The sequence below is a fragment of the Gambusia affinis genome, linkage group LG13 (genome assembly GCF_019740435.1).
Source record: "Gambusia affinis linkage group LG13, SWU_Gaff_1.0, whole genome shotgun sequence".
NCBI classification, from domain to species: Eukaryota; Metazoa; Chordata; class Actinopteri; order Cyprinodontiformes; family Poeciliidae; genus Gambusia; species Gambusia affinis.
Window position 1 is genome coordinate 9,646,030 of NC_057880.1, and position 18,737 is coordinate 9,664,766.

Genomic DNA, 18,737 nt, shown 5'->3' on the forward strand with positions numbered 1-18,737 from the left:
TAACGCGACATCACTGGTCGTGACAATATGGTATGAGACAATCTGAAAAAAAACCCGAGCTCTTCTTCCAGTGTTAACTAGAAACATCCAATCAGAGCCCGGAGGCTGGTCTTACAGCTGTCAATCATAATCTCGCGTCGCTCATTCTCCTCCTCTCCTTAAGGCCTCCCCTAGGAAGGGAATATTGGGATTGTTAGTTAGCATAGCCACCGATGACGACTGATAAAATGGTTTTTCCGTAATGGTAAGTTGGTGACAGCTTTAAAAACGTCCTCTTGGCTCTGATTAGAGCGTTGCAGTTCTTCAGATGGCAATAATATCATTGAGGAGGTGGAGGAAATGGATCCTTTCACAGATTATCTGTCTCATAACATGACGTGAAGTCATGATGACAGTTTTACAAATGTGCAAAAAACATTATTTCCAAAAAGTACTACTCTCTACCTGGCGGTGGCCTTGCCTTCCTTTCAAAGAAGCAACATAGTAATGGAGATAATGAGATATTTATTGCCATAAGTCATCATAACTTGGCACACATTTACCTCAATAGCTCACCAGAGACCAAGTTGATTGTATCTTAAAATTCCCCCGAAGCAGCAGCTGGCAAAAATGGCGTCGTGAGGTAATTGGTCGTTAACAGTGACACCTCCCACAAACTGAAGGCCCTGCTCCCTGCTTTCTATTTTTTCCTGCCTGCTCCAGACTTCATGAGCCTCCTGGGGTCTCCTCAGTGTAGATGTTGACATCGAGTCTCCTTAGATGTGACCTATTTCAGTTTCAAAAAATGACCGCCACAGGAGAGGGTGAAGATGAGGGACAGTTTTTACGAACGGTGAGTCACAAACTAGGCTCTGTCAAACTTGGTAGATGCTAACTTAAAAGTCAAATTATTTCCAAAAGACCTTCTAATAGAAAAAAAACAAAAACAAACTAGTATTTATGTTTTTTGATATATTTACCTCTAGGTAACACATCAAATTTATTTATGGTCAAGGTATAGTATTTTAATTTATTTCTAAGGATATCAGTTGAAAATCGTCATTTTCTTTTTGTATTATATTAGCAATGTTTTTTACATCAGATGTAAAAGAAAAAAAAAGTTCCAAAATTTATTTAAATACACCTTACACCTCCTACTGGTTCTCTAACCAGTTTTAATAGTTATTGTGAGTAAAAAGGAAACAAAATACAAGCTGTTTTTTTCTCATTCTCACTACAAGATGTTATTCTTCTTGGTTGTCCTCTCAGACTTTGTAATCTTTAACTTCTGATAGTAGCATGTCCCATGGAGGTAAGATTAAACACAATTAATTGTGTTTAATTGATCCATAGTTTTGCTGCCATACATGGTGTCTTTTAGTTTTGACAAATCTCGTGTTTAGTTGGTAGACGGCAATAGAAATCTATGCTAACGCTCTAATTTATGAAATACATTGCTTGGTCAAGTTACGTTTGTGAAACAGGAATTTTGCTGTTCATAAGGAATATATATATATATATATTTTTTTCTGCCTCATGTCTTTTTATTTTTTTATCGGAATGAGAAATCAGAAATTGCTTTAAATACAAGGTGCCTGTATAATAACCTTTCCTAAGATATGTAAACCAAACGGTGTAATTTCTTTCCTGTGCCAAAATTTGAGAAGAAAAAAAAAGTCCACTTTCAAAAACTTTTTCCATTCGCTATTCCATTGCTCCATGGTGAATTTTGTCATGCTGGATGTACAGCTGAGCTAAGTTCTCAAGCCCATCAGAATGCCCCTCGTGACCTCAGCTCTGGGCAGTGTGTTTGACTGATTGCATGCTCCTGCTGATATGAGGCGTGGAAAGACGGTCGAATCGGGGGTTCAGACTGAGCAGTACCTTCCAGATATGGCAGTATGGACCGTGAGCACATGGAGGTGTTGGCATTCCTGGTCATCTGTGATCCTTTTCTTGCACTTCTTTAAATAGATAGAGATGTCTAATTGGGTTGACGTGGTGCATGTGGCTTTTGAATGGAGATAAGATAGAAGGCATGTGGTCCAGATTTACTGTACACACACAGTTTCAATAGACATAAAATGCATCACCCATAACAGTGCTCTTTTCTGAAATATTTTCTTTCAGAATGTAAATCTGTTTTGCACACAATATCTTTTTGTCATCTCTCTCTCTCTCTCTCTGTGTGTTTGTGGTCTTTCTTTCCCATCCTTAGGGAGATGAGGTGGTTTTGCAGAGCACCTTTACCTCCCATAACAAACATTTGAAGCTCTGTCTTGCTGCTGAAGGATTTGGCAGCAGGCTTTGCAGGCTTGAGCCCACTTCAAACTGCAAGGTACAAAGCTACACCTCGGTGATTGGACTGTCCCTCCTCACTTCCGAGGCGCTGCTCTTTGTCCTCCGTTTTGACACCAGTGGCAGCGATGATTCAAATAGTGTCACTTTCTTTTCTCTTCTTTTGAGCTGTTGAATTTTCTATGAAATAATATAAAATTGTTTGTCATTTGGAATTTTGAAGCATTATTTTGTTTTACAACTGATTGTATTTTATACTTTCATTTTTGCTAATTAATTAGGAGAAGTATCTTTAAAAAAATAACAACAGAAAAGTACAGTATGCAATAATTTTGATCAAAACATTTTCATTTGCTAAAATGGCCAAAATTAATCCAATTTAGAATCTATATATTTAGAATAGTTAGTGCATAAAATCTAATGAAAATGCTTTCAAAATGTGTGGGTTTAACATGGCCAGATGTGGAAAGGTTTTTCTAAGTGATCATTTGCAGGTAAATCAAGCACATGTACACTTTAAATTATAGATTGATCAATCTTTTGGTTTGTATATGTCAATTTGTATTTGATGTGTTGTTTCCTATTATATCATTGATCTGGAAAGGAAACGGGCTCACATGAAAGTAGGCTAGCAAGTTTTTCTGTTCTTTTAATTCCTGCCAGAATGTTCCTCCAGACTTGTCTGTGTGTGGCTTCGTCCTGGCTCAGTGTCTCTCTGTTCGAGCCCTGCAGGAGATGCTGGCCCACAGTGAGCAACTGGCAGCAGAGGTGAGAATCTGTTCCCTTCCTTTCGCTCTCTGTGAACCTTAATGAACAAATTTGCTGGCTTATGTTCTTGCAGTATAAGCCATAAGTTCACATCCCTCCGTTAGGCCTTTTTACGCATCCAGATGTCTAGGTTTCTTGCAAAAGTGTCTCAAACTTCTCATTCTTTTTAAGACATGGCAGCTTCAATTCGCAATAGATAAAATGTAGAAAACCAAAAGATCCAAGGCTTCAAAATTGTAGACAGAGATTGATTATATAGTGACTTCACATGGTTTTATTTTAGGGGAGTAGCATCATAAAAACAAGCACAAGATGTGTTTTGAAAGACATTGTGGGCAAATTTATTTTATTTTATTTTTAGTTCATATTTTCTCTGCTTCTTAGTGTTTTGAAATTAAACAAATATATATTTTTTAACGATTTTAAGCCGACTGATGGTGATTTACAGGCAAAAGCTGGAGTTGCCCATCGCACTCTGCTGTACGGCCAGGCAGTGATGTTCACACACTCCTTCAGTGGCATGGTGAGTTCAAGATTATTCTGTCAGAATTCAGACATTTACATACTGTTGAAAGAGACACCACCATTAATATGCAATCTGACTCTAGGTTGACGTTTTCTTACTTTATGTCAGTAAGGATTGCCAGGTTTTTTTCTCTTTTCAAAAATACTGATTTATTTATTTTCATTTCCCTTCAAGTATCTTAGTTGCTTGTCTTCGTCTCAGACGTCCCCTGACAAGTTGGCGTTTGACGTGGGTCTGCAAGAGGACAAAGCAGGTATAATTTAAATTCTACCTGTCCTCATAATGTTTGAATTTAATGCGTCATAGTTCTTTTTGTGGCTCTTCGCTTTGAGTTTTAGCCTGCAAGCTTCCTCTCATCTAAATTCTGCCCCTGGCTCAGGAGAGGCATGTTGGTGGACTGTCCATCCGGCTTCCAGGCAGAGGTCAGAGGGCGAGAAGGTGCGTGTCGGAGATGACCTCATACTGGTCAGTGTCTCCTCTGAGAGATATCTGGTGAGTAAAGGAAGTAAAACTGCTTTTTATCTTTCTTAAAGTAGACCAAAGTCACACTGGTGGAAATGGAAAAAAATAATATTGGTTATTTGAGTGTAACCCAGTTAAGGAAATAATACAATTAAAAATTTTGTGTTTTGTCTTTTTTTTTTTTTTTTTTTCCTTGTGCTTTTTTCTCCTAGATTTTTTATTTCTCATTTATAGTCTTTCATTATCAGAAACTATAATCTACAAAATTTCCATTAATTTCAATCAGAAGATGATGCCTCACTGTTTTGCATAATTGTTTATGATAACAGTTATTGTGGCAGAAAAAAAAATCAGAAGTTGTGTTTATTTCTGATGAGCCCATTTCTCATATTTTCTTTCCCCCCCCCAGCATCTGTCCTTTGGCACTGTATCTGACAACAAAAGCCTGAGCGACGGTCTGATTGTCAGTGCCTCCTTCCAGCAGACTCTTTGGCGTGTTGCTCCCATTTGCTCTGGAGGTGCCATTGCTCAAGGCAAGTTTCTTTTCTTTTTGCTCTCTAAGCATGTTGATAAACAAAACATTTATCCTTTTTTGTATGTGAAAAAAATTTAGCTGAGTGTGTTGTGTTTAAGGAATGCAGTTGTTTTTTTTTTGTTTTTTTTTGAACGAGCTCAAGTGCTTTGCCTTTTTGCAAGGTGAGTCTCTGTACAGCATTCATAGAAAATAAAAGAACTACAATAGTAACGGAAGAAATAATTCTAAAAATGTTATTAACTTGTAATCTCTGCATAAAATACACATTGTTATACTCAGTAAAAACTGCAACGTAGTTAGGACAAAATGAAAATAGATGATTTATTTATTTATTTTTTTCCATTTTCTTCTACTGGAAAACAGTATTTTCTTCACTGCATTTAAACCAGCCAACATACGCAGAGTACCCTAAATTTTTAGAGCATTTGCTCCAGAGCTGAGGAAAAGAGAGACTAAATGTCTCCACTTGTTTATACCAGATTCTGTAAACACCCAGGGAATGCTTCTCTTCTGACCTAATGCTATAGGTGCTGCAATTGTGTTCAGGCCAAAGATAATTTAGTGTTTTACAAACCATTAACAGGATTTTTAAATCTCTCCCGTTTCTCACAGGGAAGTCAGTGAAGTAATTTTACATGATTCACCAAAATGAATCATGGTGTAACATGATTCATTTTCATTTCCTGGGTATTGGTCCGACGTCTGGCATCCAGATTTTAAATGAGTTGCACCTGTCTGGTTGATTGTTTTCTTTTTTTTTTTTTTTGCCCCAACAATAAAGACAACATTACATTAATGATTAATGTGATCTATTTAAAATAAAAACCACGTGTCAATTTTAGGTGACCTGAAATGATTTGTTCTTTCAATCTTTTTAACACAGGAGTTGGCTAATTTAGGAATGCAGTGTTTATTAAATCTTAGTTAGGGCTGCACCATATAGGAAAATCTGTTAATGGTATAATCTTGTTCAACATTGTGATAACAGAATTTTTGCAATTGCTTTGGGAAGAGGCAGAGAAGCTTAAAAAAAAAATAAAAAATTATAAACACTGACTACTCATGTTATAGTTGTAGGACATGTCACCTTTAATAAATGTGCAAATACATTTTTTTTCCTAAAAGTTACTTTTAAAAAAAGAAGAAAAAAAAAACGTGCAAGATCCTTCAATTTAAACTTTAAAAAAAAAAATCTCACTTGCTCAAGAATTAGCATCCTATTTTTCCCAATAAAGTAAAATAAAAATATGATCACTTTCTCTAACTTGTAAAGCACAAAAAAACTTTCCAGATGTATGTCATCTGCCTTATTTCCACCACGGGACGTTCTTATGAACTCAAAGTCTAAACTGATGAAAAAATGACTTGTGTTCTGTCAGAACTGTATTTGCAATTTCTTTTGGTATAGACAGCAATTCCCAATAAACTAATGACGTAAAAAAATTGTTTTTCTTTTTCCAGGCTATCTAAAGGGGGGAGAAACATTGCGCCTGCTCCACAGCCACAGTGATGCTTGTCTGACTATTCCTTGTTCAGAGCAGGGAGAGGAGCTTCAAAGGTCCTTTAAAACACACTTCTTTTCATAGTAATTTGAGAATAAATAAATAAATAAGAAAAACATTGCTCGCCTCTCTGACTGCAGCTGCTTTCCTAATCTAGAGTGATGCATTATGAGATTGGATCAGTGTCTGGTCATGGACGGTCCCTCTGGAGGCTGGAAATTCTGCGTGTTGCGTAAGTAAATTGAAGATTTTAGAATAATTCTGTCACTCTTGTGAAATATACATTTTGCTTTTTTGGATATGCCGTGAGGAAATTGTTATATTTCTGTATTAATATTTCCTAGGTGGAGTGGGAGGCACACATGTTGGGGCGAGCCTTTTCGCCTGTGCCACGTAACAACGGGGAGGTACCTGGGTCTGATGGAGGAAAAAGGATTGCATCTAGTAGATCGGGACAAGGCCGACGTCAAGACAACCTCCTTCTGCTTCCGATCATCAAAGGTCAGTTAAATAATTAGAAACGCATTGAATGTTTTTAAGACTTTTTAATTACATGTAGGGGCTGCACAGTGGCGCAGTTGGTAGAGCTGTTGCCTTGCAGCAAGAAGGTCCTGGGTTCGATTCCCGGCCGGGGATCTTTCTGCATGGAGTTTGCATGTTCTCCCTGTGCATGCGTGGGTTCTCTCCGGGTTCTCCGGCTTCCTCCCACAGTCCAAAAACATGACTGTCAGGTTAATTGGTTTCTCTAAATTCTCCGTAGGTGTGAGTGTGTGTGTGAATGGTTGTTTGTCTTGTATGTCTTTGTGTTGCCCTGCGACAGACTGGCGACCTGTCCAGGGTGAACCCCGCCTCTCGCCCGGAACGCAGCTGGAGATTGGCACCAGCAACCCTCCCGACCCCATTAGGGAAGTAGGGTGTAAAGAAAATGGATGGATGGATGGATAATTACATGTAAAGTGTCTTACAAAATGGTGCAATGCAGTGTATAAAGATTATATCGAGGAAGAAGAATTTACATGTTACGAATTTTTATTTATTTATTTTTCTTCATTAAAATATTTTCTGGCAGGAGAAACTCGATGCTGGCAAAAACACAAATACTGATTGCATGGGAATCCCAGAAATCAAGTATGGAGACTCGATTTGTTACCTTCAGCATCTGTACTCAGGACTGTGGCTAACCTATCAAGCTACAGATGCCAAATGCCGCCTGGGTGGAAATCTGCGCAAGGTACAACTTTATGTTTCTTAATTTCCTTTTCTTTTACTTTTGGTGAAGATGGTGGCTCTTCATGAACCCAAAACATGAGTCTGCTTTTTGACTAAAGCAGGATTTGAATGGATCTGGATTATTATTATTTTTTTCTTCAGGCCATTTTGCACAGCGAGGGTCACATGGACGATGGACTGACATTATCTCGCTCTCAGAGAGAAGAATCTCACACCGCTGGACTCATCCGGAACACTGTTTCTTTATTTACTCACATTATAAGGTTCTTGATTCATGTCCTTTCTGTAGTTTGGGAACAGAGGAAAGACAGACCTGTGCTTAAAGAGTCAGAGTTCACATTGTGGTTTACAGTTTCAGTTCTGAAAGTGTTTGTTGAACACGTGCTGAGAACATTGGTGGATTAGTTTTTCATATAGGCCTCAGGTTTGTTTGTTTGGTGATCTGAAACATTTAAATGTGTGACAACAATGCAAAAAAATTCAATGCCCTCAAAACTAAGTTTTTAGTACAGTAAAACACTCCTGGTCCAAACTGTATTGTCTTTTCTCATTTCTGTTAAATATTTTCAAACCTTTTTTGCCATCATGTGGAATGATGTAAGACAATCTGCCTCTCCTTTAGGAAACTCGACGGTTTTAGTCATGAAGGAAGCCTTTCCTCACTCTGTCTGCCAATGAAGACGGTAACCTGCAGCCTCCAAGATCTCATCAAGTACTTCCAGTCTCCACTTGATGGGCAAAGCCATGAAGATAAACAGAAAAACATGGCTGCTCTTAGGAAGCGCCAGAATATGTTTAAAGAAGAGGTAGAAATAGAGTATAGATATAGTTTTTTCTTTTATATTTTTTTTTCTCAGAGTTACCAAACACACTGTCTTTGTTCTTCTTAGGGTGTAATAGATCTGGTCTTAGACTGCATTGATCGTCTGCACCACTACAGTAGTGATTCTTGTATAACCGATGCTACTCAGTGGGAGGCCGTCGTCTACTTGTTCTACGAGTTACTTGGTAAGAATTTAAAAAAATAATAATACTCATCCTGGTCCAAAGTTAACTTTTTAAAGTCAATCACCTGGCTCTCATTTCTTTCGCCTTCTGTGTACGTATCTGTGAGTAATTCATTCAGGTTGCCTGACTGTCTTTTTCTCTTTTAGCTGATTTGATCCGTGGGAACCGTGTAAACTGTGCTCATTTCTCGAGCTCCGTGGACTGGCTCATAGGCAGACTGGACCATCTAGAAGCATCTTCTGGTTGGCTTGATTTGGACATTTTTTTCCTACCCAATTGCTACACTTCTATTCTATGCATTTTTTTCCCCTTATAAATATAGACGTTAAAACAGCATTTCTGTTATATTGCAATGTTTCTTACCATTCCCAGGAGTCTTGGAAGTTCTGCACTGTGTTCTTGTAGAGAGTCCTGAGGCAATTAATGTCATAAAAGATGGACACATTCAATCTATTATCTCGTTTCTGGAAAAGTATGGACACAACAACAAGGTAGAAAACTTTTTCTCAATTGCTTTGGATTTAAATCTCGAGCAACCATGAATGTTTTCCAGTAGTACTTTGAAAAATAAAGTACTGAAAATGAAATACTTTGAGACATTTTAAAAATGACACTTTACCTAAGTCAGTCAGACTTAAAGAAATGGGATTTCATACTTTTCTGTTTCTTGAAATGTGGCATACCATAGAGGCCTGTTTCTCTTAGAGTCTGGTGGATGATGGCTACCAGTGGAGAAAGGGAATAGTGGCAAAGGAGATAGGGGAGGAAAAAAAAACAAAAAACAACATATTTTTATGGACTTGTAACAAGGAGTGGCCATTCCACAGTGTGGAAGTGATGCCAGGAAAAAAAAAAAAATCCTTTTTGTTCCCTTACCACACAGAGTACAGAAAAAAATTTTGAGGAGTTTTACAAACTCCTCTAAAACTTTTAACTTGAAGGGTATGCTTTAGTCAGATAAGGGCTAAAATTGAGCTTTTGTAAGCTGACATTTCAGGGTGGGTTTGGTGTAAAAAGCATCTCATGCACCTGTTAAGTACAGTATACTGCTAAGTGTGGTAGTAATGGTGTACTGGTGCCTTGTTTCTCTTGCAAAAGCCATGAGAACTCGGTCTTATTAGGAACTTGGAGGTTTGAAATAAAGCTGACTTCTACCTAAAGGCTGAAAATGGATAATCATTGGATTTTTTAGCAGGATAGTAATCAAAAAACAAACCTACCCAGTAATTGTTAATAAGGAACTAAATGCCTCTTCCAAGGCAATCTCAGTCCTCAAACCTGCATCCCAAAGAGAAGCTGTGATGTAAGAGAGGAGTCAGGACTCTGGATGACCTACAGAGAATGTGTACAGAGGAAAAAGTGGAGATCCTTCTCTCTGTTAGGTCAACTCCATAAATTGCTATTGGAAAGCTGTTCTTTTAGGGGAAAAAAGTTTTACAAAAGCATGGCCAACAAACCTTTTGATATTAGTAAAACTATTATCTATTAATGTAAAATTTATTTTGTTCTGCCTTAAGTAAATTTTCTGAAATTAAAAGCGTTCTAAAATGTTTTTATGGCATAGTACTGCTAGCCTAAAATATGTATTTATTTTTTTTTTATCTATTTTGAGACTTATTACAAGTCGTTACCAGGTACTATGTGTATTGACTGGAGCAGAATAGGTAAACATGAGGCATACACTAAAAAGAACGGTTGGTTTTTAGTTGTTGAATGTCTTTCTAAGAGTTTACCAAATAACATAAGAGAACGCTGAAAGCAGCTTTAAGAGAAATTGGTGATCTTTAGCCTGAATCACTTGAACTCATTGAGGTGTTGTTGCGTGAAGTGCTGACTGGTTGTGTTGCAGGTGCTGGAGGTTCTGTGCTCACTGTGTGTGTGCCATGGTGTGGCGGTGCGCTCCAATCAGAACCTCATCTGTGACAGCTTGCTGCCAGACAGAGATTTGCTACTTCAGACGCGACTGACTAATCAGGTCGCCAGGTACTCCATAAGGTTTTCCTTCAAATGAGACTTGATTTATTAATTTAAGAGTGTTATTTGTCTCTGAGTCCTCCTTCTGTCAATGTGTCCTTTTTCATTTACTCTGAATTTCACTGCATGTAGACTTATTTGGAGTTTTTTTCAGTTTGTGTCATTCACAACTCATAAAAATCACAAAACAAAGGCGGTTTGCTGCAATTTGTAATCAGATAAAAATAGGGTTTAAGAAACACCCTACTAATACTTTGTAGTCTTCAATCTTTCCTTATTTTTCTCTCTGTGAAATGTTAATTTATTGTCTTATCTTTTGTACCTCTTAGCCTTTGCTGAAAATGTCTTTTCACTTCAGTTAATTGTTTGTTTTTTTCGGTTTATTTTCCACTCGTTTTTTCTGAACAGATCGCACTCCGGCACTTATTAAAATATTCCTTTAGTTTTAATTTAGGCTCCAACTCATTACAAAAACTGGATCCAGAAACGCCCCATTTTGAAAGCGTGCCATTATTTTGTTCTTATTGTAGGGTGTATAAATTAATCCAAGTTCATTGAGTAATTGCGTTTAACAATTGTGACTGTGGTGATTTTTGCTTTATAATCAAGTAGTTCCATATCGTTCGTGTTACAGGTGTAAATCCTAACCTTTCCAGTGGGACAGTGGTGTAGATATTTGTTGCCTGAGGTGATATGAGCCAGCTCAGTTAATCTGTGAACACATTTTAATCAGTTCATCATCTTTCATGTTCTTCTTCTTCTTCCTTTGAATTTTTGCCCCACTGTGCCAATCTGATCTTAAAAGGCAGTTTCCTTTTTTGCCTGTTTTGCTTTGGGGTTTTATGACGTTTTAGCTTTTCAATCTGTACTTTCTTGAAAGCTAGCAGAATTGCTTCTTTTTTATGTTCTTTTTTTTTCTCTCTCCGAGTGTACATCTATCTCTGTTTAATCTTGCATGCACCGCAGAAGTCCATCCCCTTGCCTTTCTTCTTCCTGCGATTGTAGTTTATCATCTTCCTTGCCCTCCACAGTTTTACTCGGGTGTAAGAATATATATATATTTTTTTATGTTTTGACTCATCCTATACAATTTTTCAAGTCCAACTTAATATTATGCTTGATTAATGGAGTATAAAGAGAAACCTTTTAACTGGTTAAAGTAGTCTACATTTTCTAAGCAATCAAGTGAGAGCACACAGACATTAAATGCTTATGAATGAATTCATATTTGCTCACAGAGCACATAAAGTTGACAGGAGTGAAGTTAAGAGTGTATTGAAGAGCATCGGTATCTCTGTGTGGCTGGAATAAACACATCAACTTTGTATGAAAGATGGCTTTGTGTTTGAGCTGATAATTCTGTGAAGAAGATAGCATTGTTGACTTCTCACCAATCATGTTTTAAAAAACGTCAACAGAGAAAAGAGACGCTGGACCAATCAGTCCCTTCTTCCCTCATTCGTGAACAAGATCCCGAGATACTTGAACTCCTCCACTTGGGCCAGGACACCCTCAAAAATAAAATCATTTTATTTATTTTTTTTATCAAACAAAATCTAAAAACTGAATAAAAATCATAATTTTTTAATTAAGAGACACTCTGTTTTACAAAGTGGATGTGTTAGTTTCCCCCCCAGTTTGCAGAGTGGAAGTAACTAATCAAAATGAGGTTTTAGGACATTTATTTAGACAGGTGGAGGAAATGGAGCAAACAGGAACCAGAGTGTAGCAATTTACAGAAAACATATTTACATAGTTGCAGACAGTAGCTTCACATACGTGTTGTTTTTTGTTTTTTTTAAATTAGTAAAAAACAAACTAACTAAATTACATTTACTTGAGTTGTTTTAGATGGCAAAAATATCCTCACTTTGTGTGAGAAACCTACCACTCAGAAACAGACGTATTAAAAAAACCTCTTGAAAAATTATTTAGATATCTGATAGTATCAGATATCTAAATATTGGTGTGAACATATGCTCATTGGGTTTTTTTTTCCACAGACGCGATTGAATTTATTCAAGAACAGACATTTATTGATAAAATTTGAGCCTGAACAATTTTTTCATACGGTGCTACTTATTTCATGCAGTTGACTTATTCTTAAAAAGCAAGTACCGCCTTGATCGGGACTTTGGTTTGATACAGTGATCAGAAATGCGTTTCCCAAATGCTCGGTGTCACTATTAGTTTCCTCCATTCGTTCAACAGGCTTTCACTGAACAAGGTCTAACTGTAGACTACTGTCACGTTTGGACAAATACCTGTCTAATGCTGAATTTCAAAATTATAATATTCCCTAATCTTTTGTTTTCTTTGCCCTTTCTTTCCTTCTTCAACACCCCCACTGCAGCATGAGAGCAAACATCTTCCTGGCCATGGGAGAGTCCTCGGCTCAGCATCGGAGGTGGTACTATGAGTTGGTCGTTGATCACACTGACCCGTTTCTCACGGCTGAACCGACACACCTGCGTGTTGGCTGGGCCTTCACCAAAGGCTACCTGCCCATGCCCACAGGAGGAGAGGGCTGGGGGGGCAATGGGGTTGGAGATGACCTCTATTCGTTTGGCTTTGATGGGCTACACCTGTGGTCAGGTGAGTAAGAGAAAGTCCTTTTGACGTACATTTTGAGGAACTGCATAACTTCGGTGTGGTTTTGTAGTCCCACTTCATTGTTGTATTATCACTGTCAGAATATATATTCATATCAATTTTATTACAGTCACATCACAGTTGATTTGTACATCATTTGAAAGATGCTTTGCATTGGTAATAAAGTTCGAAAAGTGAAACCTGTGCATAGCTTCACTACACAGGGAGGGCTATTTTCTTGTTTGTTCCCAAAACAGACTTGTGACATAAAATATCTCTGATAAAATCCATTTTTAGCCATCCTATGCAATGTTAACATTTTCAGATTTTTTGTTGGAAGCCAATATCACCTAAATAAAAAAGATGAAACACACCACTGTGCATATTTAATGTATATAATATAAATTGTAAAACGTGAATGTATCACTGTGAGAAATCTGAAGTGTTTGGAGTAAATTAGGATTCTTAGTGGAAGTGCAAAGTTTATTAAGGAATGACATCTGTCTATGGAACACGTTCATTGCAAATTCCTATGAAAGAAAATGACACGTTAAGGACAAAACATTTTTAATATGCATATTTGCATTAACCTTCATCCCCTACTTAGTCAGTGTGAGAGCAGTGCTACATCTTAATACAGATAACATTTTTTACAGTAATCACTTTCCAGCGACCTGATCCCGCCTGACCTGAATTTCAGGTTGTGTGGGCCGTAAAGTCAGTTCCCCCTTCTCTCATCTGCTGAAAGATAATGATGTGGTTAGCTGCTGTCTCGACCTCACGGTTCCATGCATCTCCTTCCGGGTCAACGGTCTGCCGGTGCAGGGCATGCTGGAGAACTTCAATGCTAATGGACTTCTGTATCCTGTGGTCAGCTTCTCAGCTGGAGTCAGGTCAGCAGTGTTAAAATCCTCAAACTGATCTCTCTCCCTCCCATTCAGTTTGAGTTAATGTTCTGTTTTTTTTCATTTATTCATTTTTATTTTATATTAATGACAAATAAATGTAAATGTACTGTAATAAGACTTTGTTTTTTGCTTATCGAAAACCATTACTGCTTTTTTTTTTTTTTCCGTCCTTTTCCTGAACATCAGGGTTCGTTTTCTGTTTGGCGGGGGACATGGAGAGTTTCGCTTCCTGCCCCCACCAGGCTATGCTTCATGCTCTGAGGCTTTGCTCCCCAAAGTCAAACTGAGGGTAGAGCCGTGTCAGAAATACATCTCGGACTGTGAAGAGGGAAAAAAAGAGCTCATTGGCCCCTCGGTGCCAGTCACTCCAGTTACCTTCACCCCCACTCCAGTAGACATCAGCAAGGTAACATCCAGCACACACAAGCATATTTTTCATCTAAAGAAAGCCAAATTTAGTAAAAATGTCATGCTAAACAAATATTTCCACCCAATTTTAAGTTACTATGCTGTTCACTGGGCACTGTACGTTGACTCGGATATTCTCCTCCATAAATCATGCGGGTTATGTCTGTAGGATGGTATAAGTTCCAGTCAAGCTTGTATGTATGGGTTTTGAAGCATGTGCCTCTTAATCTGTTTTGATGTTAAACTGGCAATTCACTGTGGAGTGACTTCGGTCTCCCTGCATCTGCTAGCTTGATAAGCTCTAGCCTGAATTAAGTTGCATCAACAGAGATTGACCTGTTTTAGATTGCGTTACCTCCACAACTTGAAGACCTCCGAGAAAAAATGGCAGAAAATTTTCATGAACTCTGGGTGAAGGATAGAATTGACCTCGGATGGACAAATGGACCAGTAAGAAAAGTTGTTCTTTTTAAAAGAAGTTTAACTAACTCCTGTGCTTCAGTTGTGCATTTGGTATGAAATGGCAAACGTTTTTTTGTCAAACAGGTGAAAGACGAAGGGAAGCAACACGACCCTTGTCTCGTGGAGTTCTCCAAGCTTCCGGAGCAGGAGAGAAACCAGAACCTTCAAATGGCTGAGGACATACTTAAGTGAGCTCCAACACTTCAAAACATAACATTAAAAACTAATTCAAATCAAAACCTTGCTGTACTTTAAACAATTTAAATCTTAAGAAGTGCCGTCTCTGTTACTGAGTGCTTCTCTTCTTCCATTGGAGGACGGTTCTTGCCCTTGGTTTCCACATTGTTTTGGCAGATGGCCACGCTGAGGAACGCATCAAATACATGAGACTACACACAAAGTAATCGTTTTAATTTTGTATTCAGAATGCAATATCCTGATGTCATAACAGTCAAGTTAGATTTTTGATAGAGTTAAACGCTTGATGCTAAGTGTTCAGATTAGATTTTTCTTCTGTCATCTGTTTCAGGTATGAGTTGCCCTGCGGCTACAGGCCTGCACCAATAGATTTAAGACAAATTGCTCTCAGTTCAGCTGACAAGGATGTGGTTACCCTGTTGGCAGAAAACCATCATAATATCTGGGCCAGAGAGTACATCAAACAGGGATGGACCTATGGACCTGAGCAGGTGCTTATTTTTTGTAATCTTTTTGTAGTGGTTGTATACAGGTGCACTTTAGAATGCCATTAAAGTTGATTTATTTCACCAATTCTATTCAAATGGTCAAATTCAAAGCAAATGTAATCATAACATAAAGAGTGACATCGTTGGGTATTTATTTTTAGCTAATTTCAATGATTGACACTTGTAGCTAATGAAAACCAGAATTTATTTTCCTGATAAATTACATTACATGACACCAATGAAAAGGATATTGACAGAACAATGTTGCAAGCACGGGCAGAGGAAGGTATTTTCTACTCTGACACACTCATTCATTCATGTTAAATGATTCATCTGGCTAACATTGTAATGCTTTTGAACCAATTAGATGATTTGTATAACATCCAAAGCAGTTGAGTACTTTGGACATCACTCAGATGCTTCAAACCAGTTGGAGTCACATTTTGTCAGAGGATATTCAGTTGGTTTAGATCACAGATGTCGAACTCCAGTCCTCAAGAGCCGCTGTCCTGCAGTTTTTAGATGTGCCACAGGTACAAAACACTGGAATGAAATGGCTTAATTACTTCCTCCTTGTGTAGATCAGTTCTCCAGAGCCTTTCTAATGACCTAATTATTCTATTCAGGTGTGATGCAGCAGAGGCACATCTTAGTGTTAAGAAGGAAGGATGACAAAAACTGAAGCTGAGGTGGATTTATCGAAGAACTGACGGTCAGATTACGGCCAAATACCATTTTACAGTAACTGAAAGCAGCTGGGTGTTATACCCTGAGCAGTTTCACCAGACATACCAAGAAAAGGGTTAATAAAAAAACAACAATAAATAAACAGTATTTGTAAAAACATGATGCCAAAACAATAAATGGTATCAATAAATATTTACAGGCATACACATTCTAACAACTAAGCTAAACTGAAGTCAACCAAAGAATAAATGTGACTGAACAAAACTCCTTGGAGAATTACTTATTTAATACTTTTTCTGAGAGACAATTCTGGGTTTTCATCAGCTTTAACCATTGAAATGAATCGACACAAACCCTTGGAACACACGATCTTGTGTGTTGATAGTAGTTTTTGAATTAAATCACTAAAATAAATGTAATTTCAATGATGTTTCAATTTTACACCCAACGGTCCTGCAGCAACACAGGTGCAATTCATAGTTTAACATGTAATTAAATTCAGAATGGTTCAATTAAAAATAATTCCACCAAGTTTGTCCAAAGAAAGTGATCCGTTTTCTCAATGTCGTTGAAGGTTTCTCAGGCACAATTTGTTTCTTGTTTTGCTGTTTACCAATCCTGTATTTTATATTTTATATATTTTTTTTTTGTTTTTTTTTTTTTTGTTTTAAGGATATAAAGAGGAAACGGAGTCCTCATCTCGTGCCTTACAGCCTTGTTGATGAAAGGATGAGGAAAGCAGGCATGGAGAGCGTAAGAGAGGCCGTCCGTCTCCTGTTGGCATTTGGCTACAGCCTGGAGTCTCTAAGCCAGGAACAGAGTATGAACCAAAGCCCAAATTAAATGTATAAACACTGTAGCTGATGTCAAGGAATGGCTAACTTCTAAAACTAAATGAAAACTCCCAAATGACCATTTTTAAATTATGGTTTATTGCTGTGACATCTGTCCGCATTGCAAAGATGAACGATTTAACATGTTTTGGGTGCAAATGAAATTTTTATTTTCTGAGATAACCATATTTGCACTATTTCTTTGACTGACAGCTCCTTTATCAAAGCCATGCCTCTTCTCTGTGGAGAAGAGCAGAGTGTTCAGACCAGATAAATCCTACGCGGTGACCATGGGGAAGTGGTATTTTGAATTTGAAGTACTGACAGCCGGGAACATGAGAGTGGGCTGGGCCCGACCAGGCTGTACTCCAGATAAAGAGCTCGGCTCAGATGACCAGGCTTATGTCTTTGATGGGTTTGAGGTGAGGCATTCCAATTTTACAACTTCTGATATTTCCAAAGATTCTCGATGTTGTGGAAACTAAAATCTCAGAGAGCTCTACTTAAAAAAAAAAAAACATACTCTAAACTGTGATGTAAGAAAGTTTTTATTCTCACTTTTTAAATTACTTGTACAACATCAACAAGCAATTTACCTGATCCTTGCTAAACATTTGTTTTGTTTGAGTTATTCAAACATCCATAATTTGAACCGCTTACAAACCAATTTGACAACATAATTTGCTTTTATAACTCAAGGCTGTTTGTGCTAAATGCATTCCAGCCTCCTTTATAAAGGGACTGTATTTATTTTGACTCAGACATTTCATAACCAAGAAAACTTTATTTTACACAAAGCAAAAATGAACATGGCATGGGTTTTGATTTCAGTTTGGTAATGGACATTTATAACTCTTAAGTTATAAATGCTTGTCAGTGACCTTCCCTGCATCTGTTTTTTTTACAAGCTTAACATTCAAGATGCAATGCTAAAATTGCATCTTGAATGTTATTTTACATAGTTTAACAAAACTATGTTTTGTTAAAGTTATGAAGGAGGCCACACATAAATCTTCAAAAAGATAAATAGATTTATTGTAATCAGGGGAAATCAAAGTTTCCAATATAAAGTGTGAAAGTCAGATCAGGTTTATGTGTGCATAAGTGGAAAATGTATGCCTGGTGTGAAGACAAAATGAGCTCAAAATTAAAACTATCGAGTTACCTTTTCATCACCAATTACTCTGATTGATGGTTTTCCAGTTACTGGTCTTCATTAGGGCTGGGATTTTAATCCACATGTTTTCAATTATGCATTGGACTCTTTGTTTAATCATTTTACTCTCTGTGCCAAGTATCTATTCAGTTACTTACCTTCGTATCAGTAAATAAACTGATACACAGGCAATTGAACAGTAATTGAATGTATTGATTCAATTATTATGTATTCAGATCCTCTGCTGCCTCATCATTAGTATCTTTACTTATCATGCTCCTCCTGTCCTTATCCTTGAATATGGGTCAAAAACAGCCTCTTTCCATGACAGCATTTTAGAAATGAGTTAATGAAAACCTTAGGTGGTATAAACACTTGAAAATCTGTTATTTTGTTCGTTTCTGAGTCTGTGTATGTACATTCTCATAAGCCATTTCTGGTACTTTGATGTTTTTCTGAATGTCTATGACCGCTTAAGTAAAAAGATGCTGTTGGTTTCAGGCTCAGTGGTGCCATCAGGGCGGTGAGCCCCTGGGACGGCGCTGGCTCAGAGGCGATGTGGTGGGTTGCCTGGTGGACATGTTCGAAGGCACCATGATGGTCACGCTCAATGGAGAGCTACTGTTTAATGACAGAGGATCAGAGCTGGCTGCCAAGTATTTGGATATCAGAGATGGTGTGTAAAAATCCTTTAGCTGAAATTTGCATACCGATCTACACACT

General features: G+C 37.7%; 1 protein-coding gene across 6 annotated transcripts in view; it reads left to right on the forward strand.

Annotated features, from left to right (window-relative positions):
• Positions 1-225: 225 nt before the first annotated feature.
• ryr2b (ryanodine receptor 2b (cardiac)) overlaps positions 226-18,737 on the forward strand; it is a 72,574-nt gene continuing 54,062 nt past the window's right edge. For 5 of the 6 annotated variants that reach the window (XM_044135701.1, XM_044135704.1, XM_044135703.1 and 2 more), the window contains exons 1-27: positions 681-832; positions 2,198-2,317; positions 2,941-3,045; positions 3,494-3,568; positions 3,746-3,824; positions 3,951-4,063; positions 4,443-4,566; positions 6,030-6,126; positions 6,228-6,302; positions 6,415-6,571; positions 7,140-7,301; positions 7,442-7,563; positions 7,923-8,106; positions 8,191-8,308; positions 8,455-8,550; positions 8,681-8,799; positions 10,158-10,291; positions 12,636-12,877; positions 13,575-13,767; positions 13,969-14,188; positions 14,536-14,640; positions 14,737-14,840; positions 14,969-15,052; positions 15,182-15,341; positions 16,698-16,845; positions 17,072-17,280; positions 18,516-18,690. In XM_044135701.1, coding sequence (XP_043991636.1) covers positions 737-832; positions 2,198-2,317; positions 2,941-3,045; positions 3,494-3,568; positions 3,746-3,824; positions 3,951-4,063; positions 4,443-4,566; positions 6,030-6,126; positions 6,228-6,302; positions 6,415-6,571; positions 7,140-7,301; positions 7,442-7,563; positions 7,923-8,106; positions 8,191-8,308; positions 8,455-8,550; positions 8,681-8,799; positions 10,158-10,291; positions 12,636-12,877; positions 13,575-13,767; positions 13,969-14,188; positions 14,536-14,640; positions 14,737-14,840; positions 14,969-15,052; positions 15,182-15,341; positions 16,698-16,845; positions 17,072-17,280; positions 18,516-18,690 — 3,616 coding nt within the window. In that variant the 5' untranslated portion in view covers positions 681-736. Of the gene's footprint in view, positions 245-680; positions 833-2,197; positions 2,318-2,940; positions 3,046-3,493; positions 3,569-3,745; positions 3,825-3,950; positions 4,064-4,442; positions 4,567-6,029; positions 6,127-6,227; positions 6,303-6,414; positions 6,572-7,139; positions 7,302-7,441; positions 7,564-7,922; positions 8,107-8,190; positions 8,309-8,454; positions 8,551-8,680; positions 8,800-10,157; positions 10,292-12,635; positions 12,878-13,574; positions 13,768-13,968; positions 14,189-14,535; positions 14,641-14,736; positions 14,841-14,968; positions 15,053-15,181; positions 15,342-16,697; positions 16,846-17,071; positions 17,281-18,515; positions 18,691-18,737 lie in introns of those variants that run through there. The other variant, XM_044135707.1, reaches the window with a different exon arrangement.